Raw genomic sequence first — 16,608 nt, forward strand, 5'->3', positions numbered from 1 at the left:
AAAACCCACTGAGGTTAGCTCCCCGTGTGTCTCAGGTAGGTGCAGCAGTCCCACTGAGCTCACAGAAATTGCTGTAGGTCTGTCTGGGGAGCTCTGGGCAGGGAGAGCGAGTCTGTGCAGACCTTTCCCTGTGCTGACATACACGGAGGGCTGAGACATTCCACCTTCAGCATTAGTGCTTTGGATAAGGCTAATGCATGTGCACTTGTTCCAGGAGCTGAGAGCTCACTCAGTGTTGCTGGTGGCTGCACTGTGCCACGTGGATGCTCTGAGAGAACTTTGCATGGCAGAATGGCACATTGTGGTTGTGTGAGAAAGAGAACATCACTGTGGCCAGGAGCATTGGCAGGAGAAAAAACATGGCTATGGTAAGGATCTAAGGAGCAGCTCTTGGTGCTGCTCCTATCCTTCTTTGAGAGAATACTGCAATCCTCCAGAGGCTGCCCCAGTGCTCCAAAGGCTGCCCCAGTACTGGGGTCTTCCTGACCTGCAATGCCTGCAGTGGTACTATATCAAACCTGTTCACTTTGGCTACCTTGGCTACCTGAAGCTGGATTAAAGATTTATCACTTTCTTGTGGTTGAACACTGTTCTGATGATTTCTATGAATTATGGTATAAGCTATAATTAATCAGGCAGCTTAAGCTAAGTTTATTAACCTGGACATGATGTCAATTATCCTTGTAATCTCTGTAAAACTGTAGCAGAAAATAACAGATCAGTTTCTCTAAGGACTGGAGGCATTGGTGAGGAACAAGCAAAGTGGGCATTTGCTATCTCAGGGGTAACAGAGGTAGATCTGCCTTTTGTCTGTCTTCCTCTTTTTTCTGAAGCCTGTATCCTGAAGTCTTTTCACTCCAAAAAAGCTGCAGTGATTCACTGACCACTTGAAAAGTGGTTTTGATGTGTATATTTGGCAATCAGATGAAAACTTCGGAGAGATGAAACTACACTGTGGTATTTAACACTCTCCTGATAGAGTCACTGGGAGTTTCTTACAGTTAGAGAGAACAGAATCACCTCTGGTGGTAACCAAGTTGGGACTACTCCTTGTAGAACAAGGCACTGTGACCTGGACTAATGAACATGTCCTGGGCTGCGTTTTCCCTTGTTTGGAAAAATATTTAATTTTCCACATCAGAAACTTGTTTGTGTAGTAGCCCGCTATTAAATCCTTTTCTACTAAGGGCTGAGTACCTCTGAAATCAGTCAAGTGCCAAAGCTGTTATGTCCCCTGGATCACCACCAATGGCTCACAAGGTACACTAATAAATGGATTATACTGTGACTGTGTGGGGCTCTGTCTTATTTTTAATAAAATAATCTGTTCCATGGGCAGATTTTAGGTTTTTTTCAGCAATGAGTTAATTAATTTTTTTTATTAACATTATTTTTTACAAGTCTGCCAAATGTCATTTTGTATTAAAGCACTTCACCACTGCCTTCCTATGGTGAAAAGGCTGGGGATGAATGTATGGCATGAACTTACTTGTTTCAGATGGGCTACTCTTAAGACATCTTTGGATTTTGAAACTGAAATATGAATGAGGAGAAAGCTGAGCTTTACTTCATGTTGTTTTCTAACTAGGACAGCTACCATATTCATTGAGAGAGAGGAAGAAGGGCATTCAGGTACCACCGTTCATATAAAAAATTCTTTCTTGGGTACAGTTTCCTCTTTCTAGTGGAAGGAGACAGGATACTGTTCAAATTGCCTTGGTTTGCTGGGCTGAGTCCTGTGCTGCTCTTAAACTGGCCTTTTTAGAATGGGTTCCTGGCATTGGTAGGGGTTTCTATGGAATTCTGTTCATGTGCAAAAGGGAAAAGAGGAAGCAGAGCCAGAAAAATAGGGATGGTTCAGCTGGAGTAATTTATGTTTAAAAAACCTTTGGATTTAAGATGTGCTGGTGGAGGACAGGTGTAGGACAGACAAATTCAAACAAATTGGTGAAACCCCAGTGCACCACTTGATCTTCTCCTCCCTGCTTTTCAAATCTCACGCATTCTACCAAAAATAAAAGGCACTGTTCTCTTTGCAGATTTTCCAAACTAGCCTGTCACCTGAAAGGAAGAACCAACTTCTTTGGATCAGCTTTACTAATGAGAGGCTGTGTCGCTCTGTCAGCTAAGCACAAGGCCTTGTTTCTCCTATCCCTTTATATCTGCAGTAGCTTTCATGCACACATCAGGGCAGCTGAGGCTGAGATGGGAACAGGGGGAACTCACTGCTGTTCAGTTGCTGCCCAACAGAAGAAACAAGCTGGCAGGAACTGCCACTTCTGTCACTTTCTTCTTGGAAACAGGACAGAACCACTTCAAACAACAACAAAACCCTGTTCTTTGCAATTTAACTAATCTGCTCTGTGCAAACCAGAGCTGTATGAGAAGAACATATGCTTCTAAAGGTTAGTTCCTTGCTCTTTTTCCCCCTCCCCACTCACACATACAGGCTTGCTGCAGGTAAATTAGGATTATAACCTCTGATTGCGGGAATCTAAAACCAAACATACCAAAGGAAAACTCCTTTGCTTCAGGTTTACTATTTTGTTATCTCTTGCAAGACTAAGAAGCAGATTCTGTTATTCAGCACAATTATACTGAAGTCTCAACAGAAAGCCTCTTAACTCCCCACAGCTAGGTTAATTAAGACTTGAGAATTCTTTACTTTCCTGCAAGGCTTCAAGTTACATGGGTTTAACAATTTGGTTGAACTGATGCAAGTTTGTGGTTGAAACTTAGGGATGATGCTCTGTTTTAATCAGATGCCTCTGTTTAGATGAGTCAGGAGTGACCACACACAAGATTCCTGAAGAAATAAGCAAAGAGCATGCCACTAAACTCCTACTGCTATTACATTTAACCATCCGAAATAAATACAGTTTGCTAAATTTAACACTAAAGGTGGAGACAGAATTACACAAATTTAGTTACCTTCCCCCAAGAAAATATGTGAAATAATTATATTGAGGAATGCATTAAAGTTTTGGATAGGAAGTTTTATAGGATCTTGTCACAGCACTTTGCAGGAACATGGCTGAAAATGAAGATCTGACTAAAATAGCTGGTAGCCTTTGCGGCAGTGCACAAAACAGCCACAGTACCTGCTAAGGGTTGGTCACCTGCCTAGAGAAGAGAGATGAAAATAGAAGCAGCAGATTTAATCTGAGAATCTCTAAGTCTCATAAAGGAGGATCCTGTTGAAAGAGCTTGCCTCCAGGGATATGAGATCTGCAGGTAGAATGGGTGAACACTCTTTACCAATAAGCATTCAGATAATTTTAAGGCTTGACTGATTTTACAGAGTACTGTGCAATAAATCCTACTTGCTCAAGTCAACAGGTCTAGGGAATTTTTTTTCCCCCTCACTTATTACAGAAAAAGAAAAGTGACTGAGGTGTTGTCTCTGTATCTAGCAGTCCAGGTAGTTTTCAGTCATCATGACATAATACCATGGCATCATATCTTTGTTAGTGCCTCCTCTACCTTATACAAAAGAGGCCAGTTAAATATATGGAACTGGAACAGCACTGACCCTTAGCCACACCCATGGGCACAAAACTTGTCAGGTGTGTTTTCTTAAACAAAGCGTTGCTGTGTGGTTGTAGCAACCACACTATTTGTAAGAGAGAAGCTTATCTTAGATTGACAATTTAATTGATGATTGAACTTCCCATTGGGATCTGATGAGAGGTAGCATGAACTCAATTTTTAAAATAAAATCCCTCACATCCGTAACTCCATGGTTAGATTATTTTTGTAGGGGAAGGCTGTAGAGAATACATACCATTTTACTGTCTATAATATTGTACGCAGTTGTTCTTGCATTTTAGAATCACCTTTTCTTAGCAATCTTTCATCCATATGCTTAAGTACTAATGTACCTGTTATTTATATTGTGAAAGACTTTACTGCTAAGAAGCAGCAATAGTGCAAATTTTGGTATGGTGAGTTTCATCTGAAGGAGCAGGTTCCATAGCATGGGGAAAACTTCTGTTCCTGAAGATATGAGAAGCACATAAATACAGCAGAGCATTACTTCACTTAGCCAAGATGTGCTTGCATACATTGCAGAGCAGTGCATGTGGCCTTGACATGAACAAATGGGCTTCCTATATTCCCCAACAGTTATCCTTCACTTACCAGCTGACTGCACCCTCAGAAACAAATACAGAAACCTTTCTTCTGCAGCAAAGGCGTTTTAAGGGTCAGCTATTGCAGCACTTACTATTTTTAATTGCCAGTTTTGATTTCTAAAATTGTAGATTGCTAGAGGAGGAGTGTCACATTTATCAATTTTCCTTGATTATCTTTTGGTGAACTGAAAATAAGCCAAGAACTAAGTTTTGCCTGCATCAAAAGAGTAATCTTGGAGTACTTTCAATGGTATAACATTGCTCGTTAGAGTAGTACACTTTCTAGACAAACTGAGTTATCAATTGCTGAGTTTCCATAAAGGATGTATCTAACCTGCTCTCTGGACAAAGGAGAGAGCTATTTTACTGCTTTCACAATCTTTTCACACTGGCTAAGGAAACGTCCAAATGTGATACTGACAGAAAAAAGAGGACTTGCAGTGTAATAGTTGTTTTCTTCCCCTCTGCAAAATGGAGAACATTTCAGTTCCCTTTAGCTTGGTGCTTCTATCTGTGAATGCATAGTGCATATTAGACCCTGCCAGACTGTCAGCTTTGGTAATGGCAGAAGTGTGAAAACAAAAACAAATGCTCCTGCAGGTTAGTGTGAAAGGAAGAGGAAAATATATTTGTATCCTGTGAAATACAAGATGCCAGACAACATATGCTCAGTAATCCTTGCAGGCAATATTATCTGTAAATGCCATCTTCTCTTTCTGAAGAGTAGCAGTTACGTTCCTACATGAGGTCTTAGCCATAATTGTTGTCTCCTGCTGTATAACAGCAATTTTAGCAGCTGTTGCACAGTGTTTCCCTACTGACTCTATTTTCCATGTGTGTATGTATGTACGTACCAGTCACTTATCTCACAAATGGTGAATTTAGTTTTGAATAAGGCTTTTCTCAGGTATGTGTTCATATTCTCCAAGATCCCAGAGACAGCACCTGGGACAACATCAGTTTAAAGTCTTCTGTGGCAAGGATTAGTCAAAGATTGGAAAATGCTTAATCCAAATGGGGGAAATTGAGTTTGCAATACCTCAGAACAGCTTTAAAAATCTTCTTCAGACCCTCTCCAAAATCCCCAGAATTCTCCACAAAATTCCCCCAATCCCCCTCCCATTCTGAGGCAATAAAGGGGGGTGGGGTCTGGTGACACCCCTCCCCTTCTTTGAGGTGGCCCCGCCCTCTTTCCCATTTCCCCGCCCCTCCCCCAATTCTGAGCCCCTCCCTCCAATTTCAGGCCCCTCCCCCTCCCTGTCCCCTCAGCGTCCATGCTGTCCCCTCCATGCTGTCCCTGTCCCCTCAGTGTCCCCGCTGTCCCCTCAGTGTCCCCACCATGTCACCCCTGTCCCCACAGGGTCCCAACCACGTGCTGTCGGAGCAGCGCTCGGAGCAGCGGCGCCTGCTCAGCACCATCCGCTCGTCCGCGCTGCCGGACAGCGACCTGCTCAAGATCAACCAGCTCAAGGTGGGACCTCGGGTCACCCCTGGTGTCACCCCTGGTGTCACCATGTCCCTGTGTCCCATCCCCACCCCGGTGACACATCCCCCTGTCCCCGTGTCCCCTGTGTTGTCTCCACCCTTGATGACACATCCCTGTGTCCCCTCCTTGTGCTGTCTCCACGTGTTGTCCCCACCCCTGGTGACCTGTCCCCCTGTCCCCGTGTGCTGTCCTCACCCTGGTGACACATCCCTGTGTACCTGTGTCCCATCCCCATCCTGGTGACCTGTCCCCATGTCCCCATGTGCTGTCCCCCTGTCCCCACCCCAGTCACCTGTCCCCATGTCCCATCCTCACCCTGGTGACACATCCCTGTGTCCCCCTGTCCCGGTGTCCCCACCCCAGTGACATGTCCCCATGTCCCATCCTCACCCTGGTGACACATCCGTGTCCCCATGTCCCATCCCCACCCCAGTGACCTGTCCCCCTGTCCCCATGTCCCACCCTGGTGACACATTCCTGTGTCCCCATGTCCCCCTGTCTCCATGTCCCGGTGTCCCCACCCCAGTGACCTGTCCACCCCGGTGACACATCTGTGTCCCTGCAGTTCCGGAAGAAGCGGCTCTGCTTCGGCCGCAGCCGCATCCACGAGTGGGGCCTGTTCGCCATGGAGCCGATCGCGGGCGACGAGATGGTGATCGAGTAGGTGGAGCAGAACATCCGGCAGGTACGTGTCATCCAGTGTCCCCTTGGTGTCCCCAGAGCCCCCCAGTGTCCCCTCAATGTCCCCATGGTGTCCCCAGGTGGTGGCAGACATGTGTGAGAAGCGCTACGCCCAGGAGGGCATCGGCAGCAGTTACCTGTTCCGCATGGACCATGACACCATTATCGACGCCACCAAGTTCGGCAACCTGGCGCGCTTCATCAACCACTGCTGCACGGTGAGCAAACTGGGCCTAAACCAGGCTAAACCAGGGCTAAACCGGGCTTAAACTGGGCTAAACCAGGGCTAAGCGAAGCTAAACGAGGCTAAACCAGGGCTAAATGAGGCTAAACCAGGGCTAAACCAGGTTCAATGGCGTTAGTTATCATTCATCAACCACTGCTGCACGGTGAGGGTACCTGGAGGGGTTTTAGGGCATTGGGGCATTTCTCAGAGCACCTGGAGGGGTTTTTAGGAGCATTGAGGGTACTTGGAAGGTTTTTACGGCTATTAGGGGTACCTGGAGGGGTTTTCAGGGCTATGGAGGGTATCTGGAGGGGTTTTAGGGCATTGCGGCATTTCTCAGGGTACCTGGAGGGGTTTTTTAGGTCTGGATCATTTCCGTGGGTACCTGGAGGGGTTTTAGGGCATTGGGGCATTTCTCAGGGTACCTGGAGGGTTGTTTTAGGACTAGGCCGTTTCTGGGGCTCGGGGTGACCCCGCTGTGCCTCCCCAGCCCAGCTGCTACGCCAAGGTGATCAGCATCGAGGCACAGAAGAAGATTGTCATCTACTCCAAGCAGCCCATCGGCGTCAACGAGGAGATCACCTACGACTACAAGTTCCCCATCGAGGACACCAAGATCCCGTGCCTGTGCGGCACTGAGAGCTGCCGCCACACTGAGAGCTGCCGCCGCACCTTCAACTAGCCCAGCCTGCCCGGTAATGGCCCAGCTGGCCCAAACTGGCCCAACCAGGGCTGGCTGCTGGCCCGGGCTGGGGCTGGGCACCAGGGGCGATTTGGGGTGGCCACCGGGCCACCGTTAGGGTTTGGTCACCAGGGTCAGTGGTTGGGTGGCACAGTTTGGCCTTCTGTCACACTTTGGCCACCAGAGTTGACTTTTGGCCACTGTTTGGCTGCCACCATTGACCTTCAATCACTGTGGTTGACCAATGAGCTTTGGTACTGCCTCAGACTCGTTTTTTGGGGGGGGGGATTTGGGGGTTTTAGGGGGTGGGGAAGGGTTTGGGGGATTCTGAGGGGTTCCTCAGGGGAATTCGAGCATTTTTGGCCTTGTTGTGGTTTTGGGCGTGGCCCGTGGGGCAGTCGGGGATGTGTGAGGGATTTTGGGGGGCTTTGAGGGATTTTAGGGGGTTTTGGGGTCCTGCATTTGTGAAATGCAGCCCAGAGCAGCTGCAGGCTGCTGGAATTTGGGGTTTGGGATGGCGGGGTGGGGAGCACAGCCCAGCCTGTCCAGTCCAGTCTGTGGAATTTCCAGGGTTTGTTTTTCTGGGATAACGCCAGGAATGCTGCAGAGAGGCTCTCTCCCAGGCAGGGAGGACTTTGGGGTACCTGTGTCACCTGTGTGTAACCTGCATCACCTGTCACCTGCGTGTCACCTGTGTGTCACCTGTGTGTCACCTGCATTACCTGGCCCAGCTTTGCTGCTGCCACCTTCACATGTGCTCCAGAACACCCAAATGCCACAACAACAGAAAAAACGCCTCCTAAAACATCAGAAAAGCCTTTTAAAGTCCCAAAACTGCAGTAAATTCTCCCAGAAGAGCGGCCAGCACTGGGGGCTTTGGCTGCCCTTGGGGTGCCAAAAGGGGCAGCGCTGGGGTCCCTCGTACAGCCCTGCCCACCTGCCCAGACCCCAAATTTCACCACGCCCCCTTTTCCCCACCCCTGCCACGCCCCCTGCCCCTGCTCTGTATTGCAGGGGAGCACAGGGTGAGCTCTCTTCTCCTTGCTGTGACACCTGGGCTGGCAGGGATGACACAGTGACCTCGGCCAGCCGACGCTGCCTGTGCCATCACCTGGCACTGATGTGTTTGATGAAAATCCTTTCGCTGGGATTTTTCTCCTGAGAAGCCTCAGAACAGAAATGGGACCAATAACAATCTGCTGGCTGTGGAGTGTGGGCTGGAGATGGTTAGCAACAGGGGCATCTTAGATTGGGCTCCTGTGCATTGTTTCTACTTGATGACCAATCATGGTCCAGTCATGTTGGGGCTCTGAGCAGTCCCAGGTTTTTATTATTCATTCCTTTCCAGCTTTCTGATGTCTCCTTGCTCTTATAGTATAGTTCTAATAACCCATTTTCTTTTAATATAATAGAGATCATAAAAGAATAAATCAGCCTTCTGAAAGGTGGAGTCAAGATTCTCATCTCTCCCCTCGTTCTGGAGACCCTCAAACACCACCACAATCACTGGCTTGGGCTGTTCTGGGCAGCACCAAATAAAAGAAAGAGTTTAAAAAAAAAAAATTAAAAATAAAAAAAAAAGAAAACATTCACAAAATAAATTCCATTGTTTAAATTTTTTTCAATTATTTGTAATTAAACCCATAAAGTGCTGCAAAGTGCCGTAAAGTGCCGTAAAAGTTCCATAAAAGGAAGTGCCGTAAAGCGCAACTGTCGTAAAACTGCTGTAATGCACGACTGCCGTAAAAGGTGCTGTAATGCGTGACTGTCGTAATTACGGCCGTAAAGTGCGACTGTCGTAAATATGGCCGTAAAGTGGCAGTACCCTGCTGCCCCGCCCCGCCCTTTGCGGTCTCGCCCTCAGTCCCCTCCTACCGCTCCCACCCATGCTGTTGGTTGCTGCTGCACCGCCCCCCGCGGTCCCGCCCCCCGGGCCATCCCACTGCTCCCGCCATTCCCATCCCGTTGGTCACTGCTGTCCCGCCTACAGCGGGTCCCGCCACTCAATCCCGCCCACCAGCGTCACCGCGCCCCTGCCCCCTCCTGCCCTCGCCGCTTCCCCCCTTGCCTCTCACTAGTGTGGCCACTGCTGCCACCCCCCTGGGGCTGGTTCTGGCCTGAGTCCCGCCACTGCGTCTCTCCAGTCCCCAGCAAGAGCTTAAGACAGGAAACAAATATAAATGTTGCAATTCTGCTTTAGGGTAGGCGTGTGCACTCATATGTGTCTCTCTCATATGGAATGCTGCATTCTGAAAATTGTCTGCATTGGAGGCAGAGGAGTTCTCAACAGTAATTTCTTTTTCCTGAAATTGGAAAAGAAAAATGTATATCCCTGCAAGCAAGAAAGCATCTTCCTGGCAACCTTGTCATTTCTGCAGGATTTCTTACTGAATTTCTTTCTTCCTAGCAGAACACTGCTGAAATTAGTCAGATATTACATGTCAGATATTATTTTTCACAGTCTCTAGTTTTTGTCTGTTGGAAGATCCACAAGAGGAAATACATGACTGTCTCATCAGTAAGTTCGCTGGGAAAAAAAATTGAAGAGTGTTTATGAACTTGTGTGCCTTTCCAAGCCATGAGGACAAGGAGAAGCGAAGCACTCACACCTGCACTCCCTCATGTTGGCCAGGGCAGCAACACACCCAGGCCTGCTCTGCACGAGACAGCAGACACATTTTGACAGGGTCTTGAAATGCACTTGAAGATGAAAGTGCAAATGTTCACTCTGCTTTGCTTGTCTCATTATTTTCATTACCTCTTCCATGCTTTCAGCTCATGATGTTTAAGAAAGTGAAAGCAAGATTCTTTGAAAATCTCCATAACTTGTGGTATCCCAAAGCTGGAAGAAGGAGGGATGGGAGTGAGGATTGTTACAATTTAACAGAATCAAACACAATGTACTGAAGCCCCCTTATAATTAGTACTGTCTAATATTCCTCCTCTCCTCTGCCTTTTCTGGATGTAATGTGTATTCTCTACTGGAACTAGGTAAAATTTAACAGTGCCATGTTGCATATAATGTTGTCAAAAGATAATGGTGAGCAGCATCAGCCTTATGGCATCACTGTGTTTCCCTACCTATTTCTGTCATTTCAAGTGCCACAACATCTGAGTCGGGGTGCTGAATTTTACCTGTAGTTACCTCTTCACTCCTTGGACACAATGCATTTAATTTCTTTTTTCTTGAATATACTCTTCAAAATTTCAGCTGCATTTTTTTATTCTTTTCCAAATGCTTTTCTCTCACTTGGGAAACACCTTTCCTGAGGTGAAACCCTCCTTTAATGCAACACTGCACCAAATATTACAATGCCTTTGTGTATCCTTGCTTTCTCACCTGGCAGAGATTCTCTGTAATGCCCTTGACTCAGAGCACTGTTGATGTAACCCTCCAGAATTCCCATTATCAGGCAGGTGTGTCTCTCTCCTGAATTACTGCTGGTGTGGCACTATCAGGTTCTTTGGCAGCACAGATTTGATCGAGTCAGGCATCAGCACAGGACAACTTTGGTGTAGGATTAGGCAGCACAGGAGCCAGAACCTGGCATGCTGTGCTGTGGCACATTGCCTCCAGCTGCCTCTCTGCGCAGTGCCCCTGGGATGTCTGCCTGGGTAGCTACTGAAGGACCTGACATTTCACTGAGTGACCTCTTACAGCTGATAGACATTGCAGCAATGCATCTTTGTGTTCAAAACCTTGATTGGAAGCATTACCTTTGTAAGGACAAACTATGCAGGAAGCTTCCCTTAAGATCACAGGTGCATTGCTTAGGACCCTCTGTGAAAACTCATCAATTAATATAATTTTTTTTGATCATGGACTACAGTGAGAGGAGGAAGATAGTGAATGTTCCCAGATGCATTTCAGTTTCTCCCAGCTCTACATTTACTATTTCTTAGCATGTTATTCTTTTTATTATTATGTTTATATTATTATTATTTCCCCATCATTTGCTTTTCCCCTCTGTGCAAACACAGGAAGGGAGGTGTAGGTCCAACTGTTTGGTTGACATGTACTCTAAGAGCAAATTTGTCCTTTGGTACTTAACCAGTCAACTCTTCTCAATGGAGAAATGAACTAGAACTCCAAGAAATAGAATTATAGAAAACAAGAATAAAAGAGCATCACTGCTACTTTCCGAGTGGGTAGGATAGGAGGACCTTAGCTAGCGAATGCAATTCCTCACAGACCTGGCACATGAGTTATCTCCTCTGTTCGAGTTTTGGAGCTGTTCAGACTCGAGCAGCTCTTCACACCCTCCTTCCCTTCGGCCTCTGACTGCGAGGGGCTCTCGGCCGAAAGAAAGCGTTCACTGCACTTGAACGGGACTTATTCGAGCCATGGTCTCATTTTATTTCCTTTTTCCTCCTTGATCTCCTTTACTGTTGTTTTTTTCTTTAAAAGAAAAAAATTGTTAATGAGAACTCGTATATGTCTTTCATCTTCAATCAGTTGATCACAGCTTAGTGATTTCTACCTCACGCACTCATCTTCGCTGCGTTCCGGGGCAACCCCCGCATGTTAGCACAACGAGCGCCCTCCCGCTGCCCACGGCGGCGCGGGCAGGCGCACCACACAGGCCTTTGCTTTGTTCCGGCCCCTGCAAGGGCCCCGCTGGGCGTTTGGCGGCGGCAGGCGCCGGCCGAGCCCCGTCCCGTCCCGGGGCCCGCAGGCTCCTTCCCCGGCCCGCCCGGCATGCCCCGCTCGGCGGAAGCCGGAAGCGCGGCGGCGGAAGCGGCGCTCAGCTGGCGGGGGGTGTCGCAGGTGAAGCTGGGAAGCGCGGAGCCATCTTGGTGCCCGCGCCGGGCAGGGACGGGACCCACCGGGGCCGCGAACCGCCGGGGCCGCGCCGGGCTCGGGGGCGTCCAGCAGGGCCCGCCGGCCATGGCCTCATAGAGACACCGCGGGGCCACCGCGACCGGAGCGGCGACGGGCTGCCCCCACCCTGCCCGCCGGGACCAGCGGCGGGCGCTCCCCGCCGGCCGCCGCCCGCGCCCCCGTGAGGCCGGAGCCGCCGCCTGCCCGCCCGCGCCGCTGCCGGTGCCGGCGCCCGTGACGAGCAGCCGGGAGGTCGCGCCGCCCCTCCGCGGGCGCTCCGGCCCCAGCGGGCTGTTTTTAAGCCCCCGGAGCGGGAGGGAAGTTGTTCCCCCCCAGCCCCCGCCGGTGCCCCTGCCCTCCCTCCCCCGGTGCCTGTGCCGGGAGTGAGACAAGCACAAGCTCAGGGAGACCCGGCCCTGCGCACGGACACCGGCGGCCCCCCCACCCCGCGGGAGCCCCGGAGGAGGAAGCCGGCCCCTTACCTCGTCCTGCAGCTCCGGGAGCCTTCGGACCCTCCGTGTGCCCGGCACGCACCTGTCCCGCCTGGAGGCAGCTCTCATGGACTGACCAGCCCCCTCCGCCTCAAATACATTCTGTGGACATAAGCATTTTTTAACTTTTTAAAGAACTTTTTTGTTTCCCCCCCATGGAATTTTTACCAGCTGTCTCTTAGTTATTTCCTGCTTCTCTCATCTCAGACAGCGCTGACTTTGTTTTTTCCTGGTACTGTAGTATGGGGATCAAATCAAAACCGAGATTTTAAGTGTTGCAAGAGCCCTCAAGTCCATTCACCTGTTAAAAGTGAGCAGTGCTGTTCCTGTCTTTCTTCTTTTCCCCCACGTCGCCTGTCGGATGTGATGGAACTCATGTTCGCAGAGTGGGAGGACGGGGAGAGGTTTTCATTTGAAGACTCCGATCGCTTTGAGGAAGACTCTCTTTGTTCCTTCATCTCTGAGGCGGAGAGCCTTTGCCAGAACTGGAGAGGATGGAGGAAGCAATCGGCTGGACCCAATTCCCCCACGGTCAAAATGAAAGGTGAGGTCACCCGGTTTAATTGGGATGCTCTTTGGATACGTGGAAGTTGTGGGGCATCGGGGGGTGGTAGGTGAGGAGATCTGCAGAAGGAAATTCAGAGTGGTAGAGAGAACTCCTGTGTATGATTCATTGTCGGGATAATTTTTGTGCAATGATTGAAACTGTGAGTTCACCGGGGTTCTTAAGGCAATGCTGTCTTTTAGGTGAGTTGTCACTGCGTGCACTCGTAGTATTGTGATGCTGCTCTTCTGAGTAGACTCTGTGGGATTGCCCTTGGAAATCTGAAAGCTGTTTTCTATAAACAAGCTGCAGACTTGGCTGGGAGTAACTGCATAGGTTCCCACAGGCTTTGATTGAAGTCCACTAAGGTTTCATAGAGGTTTTTGTTACTTCCATCAAGCTACTCATGTAAAGCCATGTAAGCCCTCATTGTACAGAGCAGTCCATTTTCCTTGTCTGATTCTTGGCATTTCCTCTTTTCTAGTAAATTAGCTCTTCCTTTTGCAATAGCGGAGCAAGAGGGCCTTACCACTGCCACAAAGAAGTCGGCAAACAGCAGTGTGCCTGCTTCAAGAGTTGTTTTATTTCCTTTCTGCTGATAGTAATTTATGTTTAATTGCAGACAGCAAAATAGGCAACATTAGCAAATGAATTTTATTTTTAATTAGCATATAGCTCTTAGCTCTTTGCTTTATTTTTTTTTCTTTTTAACAAAACTTGATTTCTTTATTATTCTACTGCATCATGACCCTGGAATTCAGGTGATTTTTGCACTGAGCCAGACACACAGTTAACTGAAATTACACAAACTTTTTCTACTTTTCTTTTTATCTCCTGTTTCTTCAGGCCAATGTCAGTACTTTTCCTGATCTTTAATCATCACCTGCCTCATTGATATCTCCCTATCTGGAACTGTAAAACTTTATTCTCTTCTGAATATTGCCCTTACATGAACAGGAAATATAATTTATATTGAATTGGAATCTGGCCATGTTGTGCTATGGACAAATGTTCAGTTTTCGCTGGTTTAGTACCATAAAGTACACTTTGCATTAACCATAGGCTTTCCAGAGCAGATTAAGTGTTAAATTCTACTGCTGTAAAGAAGGGGAACTGTGTTGGCATTTGTAAAATCTGTGAGTCCTGAGATGCAGAAGCAAGCATTTTGCATGGGGCAAAGCATATATATATATATATATTTATTTCATGTTTTGTATTAAGTCTTGTTGAATGTGTTATCTTGCTAGAAGGGATCTGAATTTTTAAAAACATACTGGTATGGAAATAAAGACATCTTTAGTTTGGCATATTGGTTTGCATGGCTCTGCAGTCAGACTGATGTTTGCAAAGGTGATTTTTTTTTTCAACTTCTAGATGCTTTTAGCCAACTTTTCTCCACTGGTTCAGTGTATGAATGAGTGCTCTTCTGGGTCTTGACCTAGTTCCTTGAGCTCTCTTGACCGAATTAAATCAAGCAGCAGTTGCTCTCTCTGCTGACACCCACTTGTTGCATTAAAAGATACTTCAGTAGATGGTGCATGTTTGCAATCTTCAGGCTCTTTTCTGACATGTAAGACACAATAGCTAGCATTGCTGTGATAATTGTAATTATTTATGTGATATTGAGATGTTGCTGTTCTGCAGACTTGCATAGGCAAAACTTTTATTGCTTGTACTTGGTTCATATATTTCAGATCCATATATTTCAGCAATATATATATTGCCTCCTTTATTAGACACCTGGTTCCTTTGTATGAGAATCTTATTTTACCAGGAGGGACATTTTGAGAGGATACTGTTGCCTCCTTTAAGGCCCTTACTGGCAATTGCCAGGCTCGGGTCAGAGTTATTTTTAGAAGAATGTGAATGTGGATTTGTGGCCTAAATAATTATTTATTCACGCTGTGAAGTCACATATGATACTACCAGTGTGGAACACTTGCAGGTGCTTTACTGTACACAGTTGTGTTGCCAGAAAGACTGGTCTGACGTGAGATCTGTCATTGTCTGGAATCTCCTTGGATATCAGAACTCCTGTACCAGTTTTGTAGTTTTTAATACCTCTTCTTGACACTGTTTTTGAGTCAGAAAACACAGAACTTGCTGGGTCCTGAGGTTGTTGCTCGTAGCGAGTCATTTCAAATGTGATAATTCAAAATTGAGCTGTGAGTTTTAATTTCCAAGTTTGCCATTTTACTATTGCCTATGAAAACAAAAAGTGAGGTTAGACACTAGGTTAGTCTGTTAAATGCTAAGAGGAAACAAGAGGAACTATATTCTGTTACTCTTTTCCTCCAGTTTGGAGCTTAGCCTGTATTTTGGTGTGGAATTAGTCAGACAAGTTATGTAATAGAAAGGATTTCTAGCTTTTTCAATTGTTTTCAGTTTGTCCTTCTAAGTGTCTAGTTCTTCTTTAATTGGTTCGAAGAGAATCCCTCTAAGACTGATGGAGGAGCTGTTGGCTGTCTCTTAAACAAACAAACTACCTGCACAGAGGTAGTTATGGCTTTCTTACTTTTTGCAAGTTTTTATTTTCTTCTTGGGTATCTTTAATATTACTGTCATGCTTATTGGAAATTTCCTAATAAGGCTTGGGTTGTAAATATACACAGTATTCACTACAGAGGGTTGCCAAAAAGGTGAGTTATTCACTTGTCTGTGAATCACCCCATTGGTTTGCTAGAAGATGATGGAAGGGGGAGAGAAATGCTTGAGTTTCTCTAATATGATCCTTGGAGCTGATTTCTTTATAAAAGTATAAAAAGATACTCAGGTATCTTGAGTAGTTATATCAGAAAAATAGAATTGTAATTGATTGATTTTTCTCACATTTAATTTCTGCTATGGTAAAGTCCTCTTACACTCTTCCTATACTGCACTCTTGAAAGGAATTTTCTCCTTATGTGTAGAATTGCCAGTGTGGAGAAGGAATGCATTGTGTCCACTTCATGGATGCCCTTAGATTTCAAAACTACTCTTAATCTCCACTGATTCACCTGCACTGAAATCCTGGAGGAAACCTGTCAGTTTTGGGAGTGCTGGGAGTCCTGTGATGATTTGGAATGGTTTTTTTTACAAATGCCTTGTTCTCTTGTTTGCCTTGATTGCTTGCTTTACCCCTTGTGTTTTTAGTTTTGAGCGGTGTAATTCTTCTGACTGATGTTTGGCCAGTCATTTCCTGTATACATCATTGATTGCACACACACACAGAGCATTCTGCTCTGAAGTTAAGGTGAATGGATGTTTGAAGGTACAGCGTCCTTGCAGTGTGGTCAGAACTATCTGGTTCTTCTCTTGTGGAGATACAAACTATCTGTAACTCCAACTCTTTTTCTTAGATATCAAATTACATTCCACCAATTTGTTACCCTCTACTAACAAATGCACCCACCTGCCTTTTCTGCCCTTTTCTGGACAAGTCTGTTCTTTCCCAGGAGCCATTATGATCCTCTCATGCCTTTCTCACTTTAAAGCAGCTGTAATTTTCATTGGTAATTGAAGTAAGTGTAGTCTTTCTGCAAATGTTTAAACATCTAATGTTAT

The 16,608-nt window shown here is 46.7% G+C and overlaps 2 protein-coding genes across 3 annotated transcripts in view; both read left to right on the forward strand.

Annotated features, from left to right (window-relative positions):
* Positions 1 to 5,490: 5,490 nt before the first annotated feature.
* Positions 5,491 to 7,208, forward strand: LOC132076527 (histone-lysine N-methyltransferase SETD1A-like). The gene is made up of 4 exons (XM_059477660.1): positions 5,491 to 5,604; positions 6,185 to 6,304; positions 6,381 to 6,518; positions 7,017 to 7,208. Exons 3-4 carry the CDS (start codon positions 6,393 to 6,395, stop codon positions 7,206 to 7,208), a joined length of 318 nt encoding a protein of 105 aa, XP_059333643.1. The 5' UTR covers positions 5,491 to 5,604; positions 6,185 to 6,304; positions 6,381 to 6,392.
* Positions 7,209 to 12,199: 4,991 nt separating this feature from the next.
* The window catches only part of ZSWIM8 (zinc finger SWIM-type containing 8), a 53,952-nt gene continuing 49,543 nt past the window's right edge, over positions 12,200 to 16,608 (forward strand). For both annotated transcript variants that reach the window (XM_059476685.1, XM_059476686.1), the window contains exon 1: positions 12,200 to 13,065. In XM_059476685.1, the coding sequence (XP_059332668.1) occupies positions 12,888 to 13,065 (178 nt within the window). In that variant the 5' untranslated portion in view covers positions 12,200 to 12,887. The remainder of the gene's footprint in view (positions 13,066 to 16,608) is intronic.

This window comes from Ammospiza nelsoni, chromosome 8 (genome assembly GCF_027579445.1).
Source record: "Ammospiza nelsoni isolate bAmmNel1 chromosome 8, bAmmNel1.pri, whole genome shotgun sequence".
Classification (NCBI taxonomy): Eukaryota; Metazoa; Chordata; class Aves; order Passeriformes; family Passerellidae; genus Ammospiza; species Ammospiza nelsoni.